The sequence below is a fragment of the Symphalangus syndactylus genome, chromosome 4, assembly GCF_028878055.3.
Source record: "Symphalangus syndactylus isolate Jambi chromosome 4, NHGRI_mSymSyn1-v2.1_pri, whole genome shotgun sequence".
Lineage (NCBI taxonomy): Eukaryota > Metazoa > Chordata > Mammalia > Primates > Hylobatidae > Symphalangus > Symphalangus syndactylus.
In genome coordinates, this window is record NC_072426.2 from 84798896 (window position 1) to 84818356 (window position 19461).

At 40.5% G+C, this 19461-nt stretch overlaps 1 protein-coding gene across 6 annotated transcripts in view; it reads right to left on the reverse strand.

The window, feature by feature from the left end:
- Positions 1 to 19461, reverse strand: part of WDFY4 (WDFY family member 4) — a 300852-nt gene that overhangs the window by 230614 nt on the left and 50777 nt on the right. For all 6 annotated transcript variants that reach the window (XM_055275366.2, XM_055275372.2, XM_063638069.1 and 3 more), the window contains exon 12: positions 14595 to 15175. In XM_055275366.2, coding sequence (XP_055131341.1) covers positions 14595 to 15175 — 581 coding nt within the window. The remainder of the gene's footprint in view (positions 1 to 14594; positions 15176 to 19461) is intronic.

The following is a 19461-nucleotide window of genomic DNA, read 5'->3' on the forward strand; positions in this document are numbered from 1 at the left end:
CAGTCCCTATTGAAAGCACTAAAAAAAAATTGACAAAAAAGGAGAGTCAAAAAATTCAGTAGATAAATTCAAATTAAATATTAAAATATATTCAAATTGTCCACAAAAAGGCAGGCAAACAGAAGTGGAGGAACAAAAAAAGAGTAAAAAAAAAAAAAAAAAGAGAAAACAAACATAAAATCCTGAACCTAAATTCAAATACATCAATAATTCAAACACATTAAAAATTGATAGACATGATTGTCAGAATGGAAAGAAATAAAAACAAAGCTACATGCCATCATTAAATATTGCGATACAGATAGCTTAAAAGTAACAGGATAGAAAAATTTATACCATCCTAACAGTAATCAAAAGAAAGCTGGTGTAATTCTACTCATATCAGGGAAAACAGACTTTAAAGCAAGGAAAATATCTCAGAATAAACAGGTTATATGATATGATGATTAAAAGAGACATAACAATTCAAAATGTGTTTGCACTTTACAACAGAGCATCACAATTCAGAAAGAAAAACTCAGAGATCTGAAAGGACAAATGGCCAAATCCACAATTATAGTTAGAGAGTTCAACACTCCTCTCAGTAATTGTTCCTTCAAAGTCACAAACTACCTTCAAATGGTTTTCTTCAAAGCCACAAACTACCAAACTCAACAAGAAGAAATAAGTTGCCTAAATCATTTATAGCTATTACAAAAACTGAATATGTAGCTAAAAACCTTCCCACAAAGAAACCTTGAAGCTCAGCATTTTCACCAACAAATTCTACCACACATTTAAAAGAGAAATCACACCAGTTCTACACAACTTCTTTCAAAAACACAAGAGAACGGAACACTTCCCAATTCATTTTATAAAGCCAGAATTACCCTGATATTGAAAACAGAAAAACACAGTATAAAAAAACTACATTTCAGTATACCTAATGAACATAGGTGCAAAAATCCTCAACAATCAGCAAATAATACCTAGCTACATATAAAATAACAAGGGTACTATGGCCAATTGGACTACCTGTAAATGCAAGGCAAGTTTAATATTCAAAAATCAGTCAACATGATCCATATTAATAAAATCACATGATAATATCATTTAATGCATAAAAAGCATTTGTAAGATTAAAAATCTGCTCATGATAAAAAAAATTCTCAGTAAATTCAAAGGAATTGTTTATAACCTAATAATGGGCACCTACAAAAATCCCATAGCTGATGTTATATTCAATGGCAAAGACTGAAGACTTTCTCCCTAAGATTAAGAACAAGCAAGGATCTCTCCATTTCTATTGGATGTAATACTGGAACATATGGATTGGAAAGGAAGATCAAAAACTGGCACTAGTCACAGACGATGAGATTGTCTTCATAGAAAATCCCAAGGAATCCATAAAAAAAAAAGAAAACTTCTAGAACTAATAATTAAATTTAACAGCCTCAGAATAATAGTCGACATGTAAAAGTTAACCATATTCCTAAATACTAGAATTGAACAATTAGAAACCAAAAAATTTTAAATATCATTTGGAAGTGTGTTCAACAAAAGACTCAGGTATAAATCTAAGAAAACATGTGCAGGCCCTACACTGAATATGACAGACTTTGATGAAAGAATCAAAGATCTAAATAAACAGAAAAGCACACTATGTTTATGGGTTGGAAGATTTACTATAGTTAAATTGTCAATTCTCTCCAAATTGATCTATAGATTTAATGCAATTCCAATAAAAATCCCAGCAGGAATTTTTGTAGATACACACAAGCTGATCATTAACATTTATATGGTATTAGAAAGGAACACTTCCCAATTCATTTTACAAAGCCAGAATTACCCTGATATTGAAAACAGAAAAACACAGTGTAAAAAAACTACATGTCAGTATCCCTAATGAACATAGGTGCAAAAATCCTCAACAATCAGCAAATAATACCTAGCTATATATAAAATAACAAGGTTCTATCAGGACAGCCAAAGGTAAAGGAACTGAAATCACCAAAGCAAATTTGAGAAGGAAGAATACCTTTGGAGAGCTCCCATTTGATATCTTGCAAAGCCACAGTAATCAAGACAATATTGGTGAAAAGCTAGACACATAAGTCAATGAAATCAAATAGTGTCCAAAGACCTATATAAATATGGCTGAGCAGTTTTTACAAAGTTATAAAGACAATTCAACGGAAAAAAGATAATATTTTCAACTAATGGCATTGGAAGAATTGGACATTCATAAGCAAAAACAAACAAAAAATGAATCTCAACCTGAACTTCACACATTGTACAAAAAGTAGCTCAAAACGGATTACAGACCTGTAAAACTTTTAGAAGAAAACATAGGAGAAAATCTTCATGACCATCAGTTAGGCAAAGAGATCTTAGATATGACATAAAAGTGCAATCCATAAAAGTAAAAACAAATGATGATTTGGACTTCATCAAAATTTAAGACCTTCAATCTGTGGAAGGCCCTGTTTAAAGATGAATAGATAAGCTATAGGCTGGGAAAAAACATTTGCATTCCTACAGTGGAAAACTACTCAGCAACAGAAATGTATGAACTACTGATACACATAAAATGAGTGAATCTGAAAGGCCTTATGCTGAGCGAAAGAAGCCAGTCTCAAAAGATTACACATGTATGCTTCCATGTATATGGTATTCTGGAAAAACAAAACTACAGGGAAAGATCCACGGTTGCGAGGATGGGGTGGAGAAAAGGTTTTACTATGTGGGGCAATATCTGGGAGCTATTTGAGGTGATGGGACTATTCTGTTTCTTGATTGTGGTAGTAGTTGTGTGACTCTACACATGAATTAAAACCCATAGAACTGTAGGCCAAAAAAAAAGAGACTTTTACTTTATGTGAATTGAAATAATAATAATAAACTACAGGCTAATCCCAAATTACCAACACCCAATTTTCCAACACCCTGCCCATCTTGCTGCTGTCATATGCAAAGTGAGATTGTTTTTAGTCCTCAGAGTAGCTAAGGTGCTCGGGAGTGTTTCTCGCGCGTGGGCGTAATTTATTCAAATCAACTGAGCAAATACTTATTCACCTTTTATTATTTTCCAGGCACTATTCAGGCACTCTGGATACATCTGTAAACTAAACAAACTAAAACCCATGACCTGGGTGTGAGGGGAAGGGTGTAGACATAAAGATAAACACAATAAATAAGTAAATTAAAATTAATAATTATTATGTGTAATATAACATATTAACATATAACATAATATCGTAATGAATAAGAAATGATAAGTGCTATTGAGAAAAAAAGAGCCAAGAAAGGAGAATTGAGAGTGCTTGTATGCAGAAGGAGAGTAATTTACAATTTTAATTTGAGTGGCAGGTTTGGCCTCTTTAAGAAGCGCAAAACTGAAAGACGGGATGCAGACATCCATGGGAAAAGCATTTCAAGCAAAGAGAAGAGCCATTGCAAAAGACCTGAAGTAGGAGTATGTCTGGCACATTCCAGGAACAGCAAGGAAGCCTGTATTTTTACTCTGATACTGAAGCCACACAAAGACAATACAGAAAAAAAAAAAAAAACTACCAATATCCAAGGGATCAATGTCCCTTATGAACACACACGCAAAATCCTAAACAAAATGCTAGCAAACTAAATTCAACAGCATATTAAAAGGATTATACGCCATGAACAAGTATGATTTATACTAGAAATCCAAGAGTGGTTCAACATAAGAGAACCAATCAACAAAATATACCACATTAATAGACAAAGGCAAAAAAACAGATGATCATCTGATTTGACCCATAAAGAGCATTTGACAAAATCCCACACTCTTTCATGATAAAAACACTCCAAAAACTAGAAACAGACAGTAACTTCCTCAACATGATGAAGGGCATTTATGAAAAGCCCACAGCTAGCAGCATGCCAAATGGTGACAGCTGACCCTCAAATTCATGTGGAATTGTAGGAAACCCTAAGAAGCCTAAGCAATATTTTAAAAGATAAAGTTGGACAACTCACATTTCCAGAGTTCAAAACCTACTACAAAGCTACATAATCAAAACAGAGTGGAACTGACATAAGGATAAATATAGAGCCCAATGAAATAGGATTGAGAATCCACAAATAAACTCATGTATCTGTGGCCCCTTGATTTTCAACAAGGATACAAAGACAATTTAAGAAGGGACTCTTCAACTAATGGTACCAGAGCAGTTGAATAGCTATAAGCAAAAGAATGCAGTTGAACCCTGACCCCTTGCCATATACAAAAATTAACTCAGAATGAATTAATTATCTACACATAAGGGCCAAAACAAAATTTTTAGGAGAAAACACGGTGGTAAATCTTTATGACCTTGGATTTGGCAATGGATTTTTACATATAATGCCAAAAGCACAAGTAACAGAAGAAAAAATGGATAAACTGGACTTCATCAAAACTGAAAATTTTTGTGCATCAAAGGACATTATTAAGAAAATGAAAGGAGAACCTACAGAATGAGAGAAAATATTTGCAAATCATATTTCTTTTAAGAGTCTAGTACCCACAATATATAAAGAATTCATACAACTTAGCAACAAAAAGAGAAACAACCCAATTAAAATATGGACCAAGCCCTTGAATAGACGTTTCCCCCAAAAAGATATACAAATGGCCAAAAAGCACATAAAAAAATTCAACATTATTAGCTATTAGAGAAATGAAAATCAAAATCACAGTGAGATAACACTCCATACCCATTAGAATGGCTAAAACAATTTTTTAAAGGGAAATAAATATTGGCAAGCCTGTGGAGAAATTGAAAACCTCTTATATTGCTGTTGGGTATGTAAAATTGGTTCAGCTGCTGTGAAAATAGGCAGTTTGACAGTTCCTACAATTCTATTGAATTGAGCTACAATTCTACTCCTAGGTATATAATCAAAAGAATTCAAAACAAGTACTCAAATAAATACATGAACATGAATGTTGATAGCACTATTTACAAGAACCAAAGGAAATAACCCAAATGTTCATCAACAAATGAATAAACAAATTGTGGTGTGTACCCATATGATGGAATATTATTTTATTGTAAAAAGGAAAGAAGTACTGATATACATTACAATGTAAATGAATCTCAAAAATATTAAGCTACCTGAAAGAAGTCAAACGCCAAAGGAAACCTATTATATGATTCCATTTACACATAATTTATCTAGAATGGGTTAATCCCCAAAGCAGATTGGTGGTAGCCCAGGGATTGGGGAAAAGAATGAGAATGAGTATAGGTTTTCCTTTTGGGATGATAAAAATGTTTTGAATTAGATGGAGGTGGTCTTTGCGCAACACTGTGAATGCATTAAATTCTATGGAATTGTTTGCTTTAATATTATTAATTTTATGTTCTGCGAATCTCACCTCAGTGAAAAAACCTAAGATTTTTTTTAAGTTTTTTAAAGTAAAAGATGTCCAGCACCTGGAGCAGTTCTCAAACTTTAATGTGCTTACACTTAATAAGAGGACCTTTTTAAAAAACAGAACCCTAAATTTCAACCCCAGGGATTTGTGATTTGGGAAATCAAGTTTACACAACTATATTTTTTTGCAACTCTACAACAGATTCTGATGCAGGTGGTCTACAGGCCACACTATGAGAAGCATTGCTGTAAGGTAGGGATTGACAGAGCAGGAATGGAGACAAGGTTCTGGATCCCAAGGATGGCAGACACTGATCCCCCACCTGACCTGGTGTTCCCAGACGGCTTGTATCTCGCAAGGGACCTGTGGGTACAACAGAAAGTTGTAATCAAAAGTACAAATCCCAAAGTACCTGTATCTTTGGGAGCCAGTGGTGATGTGAGGCCTGCTTGGCCAAATTTTGCATCTCATTTGAAGAAGCCTAGGGGCCTTTGCAGGATGTGAACCAGTGAAGCCTCATCATGTCACACAGCCCCTGAGCTTGGCTATAAAATCCTGCCACCCACAGCAGCTGCACATCAGAGAGGATGACTGCTCCAATCCTGGTACTTGTCCTGCTTAGATATGGAAGTCAGACAGACTGTCCCCTATATGGACTCTCTCAAACTTCAGGAGGCAAGATTAATACCTATCTCCTGTTACTAAGGCCTGTGGATACTTGAGGGATGCATTAGAAAATTAAAAGCAAAGTGGCCTCATTTGTGCAGTCCATGCTGATTACTCCAGACAGCCACCATCCTCTTCCAAACCTCCAGGGCTTCTCTGTCAGGGGCTAGCACCAACCAGTCTCTCTCACACTCTCATCAAATTGGTTACCAAGGCCGGGCAAAGTTATGTCCTAAATAGTTCTCAAAATGTTCTCCTGTTCAAGCTACTGCCATCCCTGGAAGGAGCGACTGACAGCTCCTTTGCTCCTCTCCTTTCCGGCCATCATCTCTGCCCATCCATCCCTATAGCTTAAAGCCCTACTACAGCTTGAAGTCCAAGCAATGCCTACAGAAGGCAGGAACAAACCTTACTCAAGATAGTTGATTTTGAGTCACACCTTTATGCCTCCTTAACCCATCTCAGACCAGATAACTCTCATCTTTAAATGTTTAGCTCAGTAGTCTCCGCATCCAGGAAAGCCTCACTGACCTCCTCCCCAGACTTCATTAGGTGCACTTCTCTGTGTCCTCTCAATTTCTGGGCCTGCCCTTGCCAGGGTCCCCACCATACAAGGATAATGCTCCATTCATGTCTCTACTAGGTGGGAGCCCAGAAGAGGAGCAAGCAGGAGCAGCCATATCTGAAGCAGTTTCAGGACCACTGCACGTCAGGTGTCTTCAGGACACCAGGCACGAGAGCCCAAGACTATATGCCTTGCCAACCCTCCCTGCCTTTCCTCCTGTCCTGTCCATCTTCTCAATTCATTCATGCCCATATTGTACTCAGTGACCATTCATGGGGGTCCCTGATGTAGCTGCAGACCCAGTCCATGCTCATGTTGGCCTCACCACTGAAGCAGAAGAAAGAGATTTGAACACCATCTTATTTCCACAGTGGTAAGAAGCCAAAAATCGATAGATGTACAGTGCCTTTATTAGCAGATGGGGAAGAGATGACTTAAGTGGCTGATGTCCTTGGCATCCATTTTAATACATATCCTGATTTCAGATATGCTCGAGTGTGCAAACATGCACCAAAGAAATAAGAAACCAAGGAAGATTACACAATTAATCATTGATTTGCACTGTGATCGGTGCTGAGGGTGCTGAGGAAATGTGAGGCAATGGGATCTGATTTGGCCCATGGGATGGTGATGGGGCAGCCACGGGAGGCTTCTTGGAAGAAGTGACATCTAAACCTAGACAAAAGAATAAGAAGCAACTGTCCAGGCAGAGTGAAGACAGGAAAGGCATCCCAGGTAGAGTAAAGGGCATATGTGAAATCTGAGTCTGAAACATGGCTGCAAGGTGCTAGGCGAGTGATGCCATGGGCAGGCGGGACCCCCATAACTGTGTTCCCCACACTCCCAATGTCTGATTCCCTCCTGGGAATCATGGGGAAGCACTAGAGGCTTCCAAGTGGGAATGACAGGGTCACATCTGTGCCTTCCAAAGGCCAGTGTGGCCTTCATGTGAACTGCTCAGGAACTACACTGTCCCCCACCCTTCCTCAATGGTCTGGCACAACAATTACCTCTAACAAACTTAAGTGACAGATATAACTCATACCCACAGGGGACATTGTTTCAACAGGAAAGATTAGGATGAAGCTGCAGGATGCCCAGCAGCAGAGCCAGAGGAGTTAAGTGTTTAGGGCTCTGGCCTGCAGAGTGCCCCGTGAAACCTTAACCATTGCCTGGAGCACACCGCATTCCTGTTGAAATGATGTCCCCTTAGGGCTATAAGTTATAGCCACAACTTAAGTTCAAGGTAAAGGTGACTGGGGTTGCTCCTTTGGCTGACACAAGGAATAAACGTCAGCCCACGAGGCCTGGCAGGGGCTGGGAGAAGGCATATGCTAAGGCAGAAGCAAGAAGGAGCAGAGATGCCTTGCTTTGGAGGGGGCTTTTCTCAGAGCTATACACAGACCCAGTTGTAGAGCAGTCCTCATAACCCATAACCCCATGATGCCACAGTCCTGCGCAGAGGCCACCCTAGCTCCACATTGCCTACAGGGTAAAAGTGAAATGGTCTCCTATAGGGTTTGTGCAAGGCCCACCACAGTCTGACCCTGCTTCTGCTCCACTTTCACCTCCAGACCTGCACTGTGGAAGATGTGCTGCTGAGGGGTAAGCACTCCATTCTATGGTGTGTGTATGTAGTGCGGATATGTAGTATGTGTGTATGTGTGGTATTTGCGTGTGTTGTGTGGTATCTGTATGTAGTGTATATAGGTGGTATGTGTGGTGTGTATTCATGTGTGTGTGCTAGGTGCTGGGTGATGTGTAGATGTGGTGTGTGGGTGTGTAGATGTGGTGTGTGTGGTATGCCAGTATGTATAAGGTGTATGTTTAGTGTGGTGTGGGTGTGTTTTGTGTACATGTGGTGTATGTATATGTGTGTGTGATGTGTATATAATGTGTTTGGTGTAGGGGTGTTTATTTGGTATGGTGTATGCTTCATAGAGACATATGATGTATTTTGGACACCATAGATATATTTTTGGAATTACATAACATGTCACCTCTGTGTTATGAAAAATGTTCCTTAAATTATAGTTATCATAAAGCCTAAATGAATTGAAGAATAGTCCATTGTAAAAAGCTGAGCATGGTGTCTGGCGCACACATGCTTAGGAAGCAGCTGTGATCACTCTAACTACCATCTTCAATCCTTGCCTCACAGCATCCCTCAATGTAGATACTATTATTATGTCTGCCTTCAAATCAGGAGATGGAAGATAAGAGAAATAAAGTAGCAAGACCAAAAAACACAGCCACCAAGGCATAGAACAAGCAGGCCTGACTCCAAGGCCCACAGCCTCTTTCCCTCCTCCCTGGAGACTTGAGATCTATTTTGCAGAAGGCAGGGCTGAGGGAAGCCACTTGCCCAAGGACATACAGGTGTGGTAGGGCAGAGACGAGCACCCTGTCTCCCATTCCCAGCCCACTGCCATGCCCTTTACTCTGCAGACTCCCCGGAGGAGGTACAGTTTCACTTCCTATTCTCTAACCATTAAGGAAGTGACGTCAAGGACCATGTATCTCTTTTAGGGAGAAAAAAGATGCTCTATTTATGAAACATGGCTCTTATAAATGTAAAAATTACTCATTACAAAACCAGGATGACATTTGACACAGGACTCACCTCTAAAACATCAGGACTGATGCAGTCCATTGGTTAGAACCCGATCTTCAAACTGCAGGCTCTTGTGTCAGACATTTGGAAAACTATCACTATTATTGTGAGAGTATCAGGAAAAAAACAGGAAGAACACACAAACGTGTGTGCACATGTATGCACACACAGACAAATGCAAGCAGGCTTTGAAGGTAGCCCTGGGTTCAAATTCTAGCTTTATTATTTACTAAATGTGTGACCTTTGGCCATGTTTTTTTATCCTTTATCAGCCTTTGTTTCCTTATTGATGAAATTCCAAAATTTTGGAGGGAAATAAAAATAAATAGGTGTTTAGTGCTCAGCCTCCATAGACATTCAACTAATTACTATTGCTTTTCTTCACCTGATATCACTTACTAAATGTCTTTTGGTACTGACAAATACTCCCCTGCCCCTAAGAGCTGGTAGAATAAGTCGAACAAGTTTCCATACCAAGATCCTAAGTTAACCTGTAGGTTATCAGGGTGCCCAGGGAAAAGGCCTCCTCAGGGATTGCCCCTGAAATATAAAGAACAGGGAACCCAGAGGGGGAATTCTTCCCAAGACAAGCAAGAAAATCAGGATCTGGGAATCTGGCCAAGGCCTGGCTTGGAAAGGGCAGCTAAGACCCCATGGAGGCATTCCCATACCTACAGAAGGGCAGGATGGCCTGAATGAGGATGGTTTCCATGGAATCCAAGAAAAGGAAAATCTTGGAGCAAGATTCACAATAAAAAATCAGACATCACACAAGGGACCTTCCATGATTGTTGCAGAAACAATAGACTCTCAAAAAACACAAGAAGAAATAATTATGATTCTTGTGTTTGAAGAAATAAAAATGAAAGACAGATATGAACAAGGAAAAGGGCTATCAAATCAAGTTTATTTGAAAAAGAAACAAACAGTATATCTAGACATATAAAATACTGTCATTGAAATTTTGAAAAGAAAACCTAAATGGCTAGATTATATATCAGATTAGACACAGCTAGTAGGAGATTCAGTGGGTTTAAGAAAGACCAAAAGAAACTGCGTGGAACAGAGTACAGAGAAACAAAGAGATGAAAAATGTAAAAGAAAGATTAAGAGACAAGGAGGATAGAATGAAAAAGTAAAGCATACATCTAATTGTGTTAGTTCCAAAAAGGCATAATAGGAAAATGGATGGAGAAGAGGTCATAATTTAAAAATCTATATTTTATAAAAGACATCAGTTGGGATTCAGGAATCTCAATGAATATGAAGCAAAATAAATGTTTAAAATAATGTACATTGAGATATACGACAGTAAAGCAACAGAACAAGAATGGTGAAGATCTTAAAAGCCACCAGAGAAAAATGACAAATTACCTTCAAAGGAAGAGAAATAAAAACAATTTTTAAATGGCAACAATGGAAGGCAATAGCTGGGGAGAACTTCCATTTACTGTGAGAAAATAACTGTCAACCAATAAATGTATACCCAGCAAAACTATATTTCTGCAATCAGGTAGAAAATAAAGACATTTTTCAGACAAATAAAATCCAAGAGAGTTTACCACAAATAGACCCACACTACAGGAAAGTTTAACGGATGTACTAGAGTAGAGAAAAAAATAATCCCAGATGGAAGGATAGAGATGCAAAAAAGAGTGGTGAGCACAGACATTGAAAGCATGTAGATAAATCCAAAGAATATTTTATAAAACAACAACAGTAACTGTCATATCTGATGGATTTACTAACAGGAGATAAGTTTAAAATATTAGCTAATAGTAATGTGTAAGTTAGAAAAGGGCAAAAATATTTAAGAGTTTTAAGGTCTTGGTGTCTTAATTGGAAGGATAAAGATACTGTTTAACTAAAAACATGAGTATGCCTGTTAATTCACTCTAGGGTAACTACTATAAAATTAATCATAGAGAGTTTAAATTTCATACTAGTAGGTAGGAAACACAATTTTTAAAAATCAATTCAAAAATAAGACCAAAAATGTTTTTTAAAGTGGAACAAATGTAAAAAGCTAAGTAGAAATCATTCCAAATATATTAATAATTATGAAAGTGTAAACAAATGACATTCTCCAGTTAAATGAGAAATAATACCACACTAGATTGAAAAACAAAGTAAAACCAACAAAAATGGTTCCTTATTGTTTACAGGAAAAACACCTAAAAATGTAAGGATAGTACACAGAAAGGTTAAAACCAAAGGATGAAGAAAAATCCCAGGCACAAACTAACCAAAAGAAACCTGATATAGTCTTATTATTATTAAGGCAAAATGTACAACTAGGGATAAAAAGGTCACCATATAATGATAAAAATTTAGACTCCATAAGAATATAAAAATTCTAAATATGTATGATTCTTTCAACCTCAAATATATGTAAGGGAAAATTCATCAGAAATTGACACATCCACTTTATCATGAGAGATTTTGAATGCATCGTTCTCAATAACTGATATTCCATTTCCCAGGCCGCTGCCGCAGGTGCCAGAGGGGCAGGTCCCGGTGCTGGAGGCCGAGGCCACCTTCCGGGCCACCTGGCGGCCGTTGTGGTGAAGCAGGTACTGCTGGGCCGGAAGGTGGTGGTGCGCTGCGAGAGTGTCAACATTTCTGACAATTTCTACAGAAATAAGCTGAAGTACTCGGCCTTCTTCCGCAGGCGGATGAGCACCAACCCTGATGAGGCCCCTATTATTTCCTGGCCCCCAGCAGCGTCTTCTAGCCGACAGTGCAGGGCCCGCGGTCCGCAAGACCCAGCGAGGTCAGGCTGCCTTGGACCCCGAGGTGTTTGATGAAATCCCACCGCCCTACAACAGGAAAACCAGATGGGTGTTCCTGCTGCCCGCAAGGCTGTGCATCTGAAGGCCACGAGAGCGTTTGCCTACGTGGGACACCTGGCTCAAGAGGCTGGCTGGAAGTACCAGGCAGTGACAGCCACCCTGGAGGAGAAGAGGAAGGAGAAGGCCGAGACCCACTACCAGAAGAAGAAATAGCTCATGAGGCTGCAGAAACAGGCCAAAAAGAATGTGGAGAAGAAAACTGACAAATACACAGAGGCCCTCAAGACCCATGAGCCCAATAAGGCCTGTTTATTCCAAAAACAAGAAACAAAAAACTGATATTTCAAGCCGACTTTAAAAATTAATGATAAAGGATATTTCAATGAAACAATTGACAAATTCGATCCAAGGGACATAAATAGAACATCAAATCTAACACTCTGAGAACATGCATTATTTCCAAGCACATGTGGAATATTTATGAGAAGGGACTACATTGAGGGCCATGAAGTCAACCTCAACTAATTTCAAAGGATGAGAACCCAGACCATCCACCTTCTCTCACCTTGATAGAGTGAGAAGTAAATAGCAAAGATGACTAGAAACACTGTAACAATGGAAATTCAAAATTCAAATACGTAAGAGTCAACTATAATTTATCAGGGAAATTAGAAAAATATTTCATACTAAATGATGCTGAAAATAAAACTTACAAATTACAGAGAAATTTGTATGTAAAAAGAAGATGGAAACAGACATCCAAGTGAAGAAAAAGAATACCAGAATAAGCCCAAAGGTAGAAGGAAATGATAACCAAAAAAAGGAGAAACAGGAAAAGTCAAAGTTGGTTCATAGGGCACACTGAAAAGTAAACAATTGTGAATAGTGCTGAAGCAGAAAAAGCAAGGAAGACAGCTAAATAGGTTAGAAATGAGTCACAGAACTCACAAGTTCTGCTCAGAAGAGCATGCGGGAGCCATCATGAGCAGCCAGATGCCCACAAATGGAAACTTCGATGAAATGGGAAAATCAGCTTGCAAAATAACAAACCAAGAATAATTCAAGAACAAATAGAAGTGCATTCTTATGAGAATAAATTTTCTCACAGGAAAACACCGGGTTCACAAGGATTTAGAGGCAAGTTCTGTCACATTAGCTAGGGAATGGAAATAAACAATCTCTACATAAACTCTTCAGTAGCATAGAAGAGAAGCACTGTCCAACTCATGCTATGATGCTAGCATAAATCTGACAAGAAAAATAGCCAGGAAAGGAGTATGAAAGGCCAACCTCCTGAATATCAGTGCAAAAATCCTTTTTAAACATTAGTACATCAAATTCAGCAATACACAGATTATGAATGAGTTGGTTTGTGCAGGAATGCAAGATTAGGAAACCAATTAATTAGCCAGATTAACCCCCCAAAATCATAATTATCTAGTGTGTGGAGATTTAACATGCATCCTTCTCTCTACCATCCCCAACACTGAAGTCTGGCAAATGGGGCACTCTGGATAAAAATGCAGTGTCTTTCAGAAGGATAACTTACTGCAGTATTAATGAGTGTTCTGTCATTTATGCTTTAGAGGAATGGAAAAAGACACCAACTGTTGCTGTTGTGTTCTTTCATTTTCCCTCCCACCCCAAGAGGTTTGGGGTAGGGATGGTTCTTTGTGCTCTCTTGCGTTAATGGAATTCTTTCGTACAGACATGAGAGGAAAAAGTTGTTTACTAAAGTCTGAACCCATTGAGGTGTTTGGCCTGCGGAAGTAAGGAAAGCAATTGTCTTTGTTAGAGGGTGTAGAAGCAGCAAGAAAGAACACAAAGAGTTCCATAATTGAGGTGGACACTGTGGTTTGTGTCCTGCAGATCAAAGGATCTCACCCCACCTCTGGCAGCGTCCTAGGGAGGAGATAAAACCTGAGAAGGGCCGGGCGCGGTGGCTCATGTTTGTAATCCCAGCACTTTGGGAGGCCGAGGTGGGTGGATCACGAGGTCAGGAGATGGAGACCACGGTGAAACCCCGTCTCTACTAAAAATACAAAAAAATTAGCTGGGCGTGGTGGCGGGCGCCTGTAGTCCCAGCTACTCGGAGAGGCTGAGGCAGGAGAATGGCATGAACCCGGGAGGCGGAGCTTGCAGTGAGCTGAGATTGCACCACTGCACTCCAGCCTGGGGGACAGAGCGAGACTCTGTCTCAAAAAAAAAAAAAAAAACCTGAGAAGACCGAGGCTGCCTGGCACACCCAGGGATGCCAGGCTCAGGCACCAGGGCTCCCTAGGACAGTAAAGATCCCAAAGGAGAAGGTGAGTGTAGCAGCAGGGTCCTGCCCTCCCTGGTTCTTATGTGACTCGACAGCATCCTCCAACACAGTACTGACTCAGATTGAATTTTCCATCAGCTCCCAAGGTAGAAGAGTGTGGAGTCAGAGCTAACTTGATTTGAGGAAGTTGAGGTCACATGACATTTCTGCACACCCATTCTGTAGCTGAGCCTTCCTACCGAGTACACATGCGCAAGACATTAGAGTAAGAATGGGAGACAGAGATGCACTGATGACACACTGGCAGAAGAAGCTACCTCTCCTCCAGGTCTGGCCACTGCTTGAAGTTGCGTTGGGGGTCACTGCCAGCTTCTCGCTTCTGAGCATCCACAACCGGCCCCTGTTTGGCCCTCAGGGACTCCTTCAGGTCCCCACGCAAGTGGAGGGTGCCGCTGGCCATGCTGTCCAGAAAGCCAAGGATTTGGAGGCAGCTCTGTATCCGGGGTGGGAGTGAGCCACTGGAGGAAAAGGCAGTGCCCAGCAAATCCGCAAAAGGCCTGGCCTTTGTGTCCGCCCAAGAACGCAGCAGGGTGCCCTCTTCCTCCAGGGCTCCAAAACAGCCCAGCAGGCAGAGGTCCTCGGCTAGCTTCTCAAAGAGCCCATTCCTTCTGAAGAAGTCACCATTGACAGGGTCCCAGTGCAGCGCTGCGGACACAGCACAGAGAGTGTACAAAACCAGCTCCAGGGTCTGTCTGGGGGATACTGCTCCCCATGCCTGCAGCGGGGGCTCCTGGAGGGAGCCTTCCAGGTCAGAGAGCAGAGACAGCAGCCCGTTGAACCCGCTGGAGACTCTGAAGGCAGCACGACCCTTGGGGGTCTCCAGGATCCGGAGCAGAGACTGAAACACCAAGCAAATCAAAATGAGTGCACTCCAGGAGGTAGATTAACCCTGAGCCCACACACATTCCTGCCAGAGCGTCCCACTAGCTCTTCCCTCAACGCCTTCAGGCCAACAAGCTACAGGAAGGATCATTCTGAAACATTGGGATCTCCATATTGTTCCTCTTATGGTTTAGGTTTTCCATGTGTGCCTACTACACTAATCTATAGGGTCGATTTAACTGTCCTGTTTTTTGACTTGAATGCATATCCTTCCAGAAAGCTTCTGTTCTGTAGTTCATACTCATCCCAGGTCGAGTGCTCACACATCCCCCTCTCATTCCCTGATCAAAACCCTCGTCATACTCTACTGCAGCTACTTGAAAACAGTCTCAGCTCTCCACCAGACTGAAGCTCCATGACATGGAAACCGTATCTGGCTTCCTTACTACTGTGGAACACAGCACACACTTAATGACAATTTGCTAAATGAGTGGGATGAACCATCTCTTGTACTGTACAGGAGACACACAGTGAAATCCTTATAGAAGCAGCTTGTTATTCCTTATCTCCCTCTCTGTGCAAGCACGGCGTCATCTATTATATTAGATGAGGGGAAACAGTAAAGTGAATCAACTTAAAATGTGGTATGAAAAGAGTGTGTCAGAAAGAGAAGAGAAACCTGCAATGGAATGAAATGCATAGGCATAACACATAGCATAGGCCAAGTGTGCAGAAAGCAATTAGGCCACTGATAGGATACATCGTGGAATTCACCACCCTCCAGATCACTGAGAGCTTTACTGGCCAGCCAAACTTTTATTTCCTCCTAAAATCAAATCTTTCTTGAGCACTTACTTGAGCCCAGTGCATGGTATATACTCTAGGCAATCAATACATGCTATTGGAAGGAAAGAGGGTGGAAGAGAGAGACACAGGGAGGGGCTACATTTAAACAGTTCTCATACTGTGCTTCATAGAAATGTGAAAGACACATGGATGATTTTAAATAAGTATTAAAAGCCTGTAATTTTTAGTACTTATTTATTGATCAGATAAATTGCATTGGACTCCATCTAAAACTCAGGCATTTGACATGTGTTTCCTAGAGAGTGGACAACCTTGTGGGTTTATTAGTAGACTGCGGAGAGAGGTGTGAATTGTTTTACCTTTTCAGATATTTAATGCCCTAGTGTGACAGGGAAGGGGATTGTCTGAGAAGGCACAGTTTGGAGTCAGTTTCAGGAGGCCTGAGACAAGGTTCAAAGAGAAAAAATAAAAGAGAAACTCCCTATTTGGGGGAGGGGTGATGCTGTGACTTAAATGCATGGTTTAGGCGACAGTCTGTAGTATGATACATGGAAGTTAGTGAAAAAGAGAAAACTGGTAGCTCAGAAAAACAGGTGGGAAGGTTCTAGATATTTAAATTCTTTTTAGTTAATAGAAACTTAGTAAAGTTACAGGTCACTATCAAACATGAAGTCATGCACTTTGGGAGCTCCATATTTTTTTTTTTTTTTGAGATGGAGTCTTGCTCTGTCACCCAGGCTGGAGTGTAGTGGCGAGATCTTGGCTCAACGTAACCTCTGCCTCCCCAGTTCAAGCGATTCTCCTGCCTCAGCTTCCTAAGTATCCAGCTCCATCTCTTAAATGCTGGCACCCTAACCTAACAGTGGTGTTTATTTGAAACAATAGAATGTGTGTTCCAACCACTCGGATTTTGTTCTCTAATGTTATATTCCACTACAGGAAACGTGAGCTGCTGGGCGAGTAGTCAGTCTCACATTCCAGGTCAGAGAACACAGGAGGAGCCTGAACTCTCTTAGTGCACACAGGCGAGGATTCTTTCAAAGATGAAGAGAAACAGCAGCCAAGGATATGCGTAAAGGGCTTCCAGGGCCCCATCTATGACATTTCCAGAAATTTAAAAAACAAAACAGATTGCAGTTACTAGGAAAATCTATGAAAGACCAAAGTCCATAATTACATTCAAAATGGACAAATAACATAAAGCGAGGTAGAAAGATTCGCCTTTACCAATACAGGTCAATTGATGTTTTCCTAGTTATAGAAAAAGAAAATGCACTACTCACAGTGGTTAGATCAGTGATACCCCACCACATCTCAGACGGACACTGCGGGGAATTGAATTGTCATTTTGCTCTTTGAAAGAAACGCAGCATCAGGGCCACCCACTAAAAGGGGCAGTCAAGTGTGAATCGTGGGAAAGACTTCAGGGAAATTGACTTCCAAGGTCACCCGAAAGATGGGGGCAATGATACTGCTTTCTCCTCCCGAGTGAGGATGTGGCCTAATTCTTTCTGAATTTGGCCAACAACCCAGGAAAGTTGGACATTTGTAGACACATCCTCAAAGCAAAGCATGCGGATTGTTGGAGTAGGTTCCTCCAGGATGGTGGTACTCAGTGTGCGTATGTGAAAGCTCATGGCTTAGGGTGGGCAAGACCTTTCCCTGTGTAGACAGAGTCACAGCAGCTGCCTGTCCCTGCCCCACCCTGGAGGCCCTGGGGCCAGGAAAGGCTAAGGCAGCTCTGCTGCATCTGTGCCTGACTTATGTGCGCAACTCACTCCCAGTAAAATGTTATTTTTATGGCTGAGTTGGAAACTCACTCCAACCTTGACGTGTGTGTGGTGGTTTTGGTCCCTCCTTTCTAACTGATAAACCATACCAAAGGCTGTTCACTGCGATGTGGTACAGCACGTGTCTGAACCTGACCTATGCTTGGTCACGTGACACATGCCATGAAAAATCAATCAGTCACAAAGACATCAGGAAATCTTAAGCTCTACAATGTTAAACAGACTAAATTTATGTGAGTGCTTTCAATGGCTCTAAGACCTCTAGGAGCTTTGTTTAAGGCAAATGGAATGAATAAACGCTTCTGTTCGTCACATAACACATGACAAAACAAACATCAGGAAGGGAGAATGATTAAAAAACAAAACCGATCAGATTACAGACAATCGCCTGAGTGCTGGGTGATCACTATAAACCCCTCTTCCCCCAAGGAACCCCCTCCCAATTCCATTGTCCAATTTGATGCCAAATATTGCTTAAAAGAACTCCATCACTCAAAGATGTTGAAGCAGATATTTTAAAAAGCAAAGCAATCCAATAATCACCCTCATTATGATCTGTGTCTCTCAGTGGGTTTGTCACCTATAATTCCTAGATGGTTATTTTCTTTTCCTCCTCTTGGGAGGGAGAGGAGGAAGGAATGGCTGTCCTTAATTGTTGCTTTGTTTGATTTATTAAATTCAGAGTCATTATCTGAAATGGGGGTAATCTCATTAGAACTTAGACTCCTCTATTATTTCTTGGGATGGGGTTAATTTCATATTTGCAGAGTCATAAAGTAAAGAGTCCAAAATCCAATTACAAAGGCTTAATTTCATAGCAACTAAAGAGAAACATTTCTATCATAAAGGAAAATAAATACTTTGCTACTTCGGGAAATGGTTTGTCAGGAATGGGGAGTCTAGGAGGAGGGTCTCCATTACTGTCATTCAACTTTGTATGATAATGCATCACATAGGGTTTTCAGTCTGTGGAAGGGAGTAAATTTAATCAGCTGAAGTCAAAGTAATCAGGCTGGGGTTGACACATTTCAAGAAAGGTCAGCGTTAAGCACATTTTCTCATCCTAACTCAGTTACCATGTCATTGTCTCTGAGTTAGTATTCCTCCAGCTTGAATCTATAAAATGGATGTCTGCTGCAAAGCGCTAACTACGTTAGGACTAACAGGATTTATTTCACATTCTATTATTTGTTATTCCTCATAATTTTCCATGTGTCATGCTGGAAGACAGGTGAGGTAATGCAATTAAGCTCAGAGTTGAACAGCTAAATGTATATTAGCAAATCAATCTGAATTTGTGCATAATCCAATCACAGTCCCACCGGCCAAGGAGAGGAAATTCATTTGCTTACATTATTCTTTAACTCAGTTATCATTTGCCAGAATTAGGTGGTGAAGTCACATGTGCTTCAGTATTGGTATGGAAGTGCCACTGGTGTTTGAAATAACTGCCCTAAGTTGCTTCTCCAGAGTGGCTGGTGGACAGGCCACAGGGAAGGGATGCAGAGTGATGGCATGCTGTGAATGCACTTCGGAGATGGGAAACCTTTATAAGAAGGGGCACCCTCTCATCCCACTCAGACACACTTTGTAGAAAAAGTCCCTATAGGCAGAGTTGGCTCTCACTTTCTAAAGAGAGAGATCCGGTGAGAAACAATTCACTTAACATCTTCGTTCCAAAGTTTCAGGGGGTTCCCATGATGAC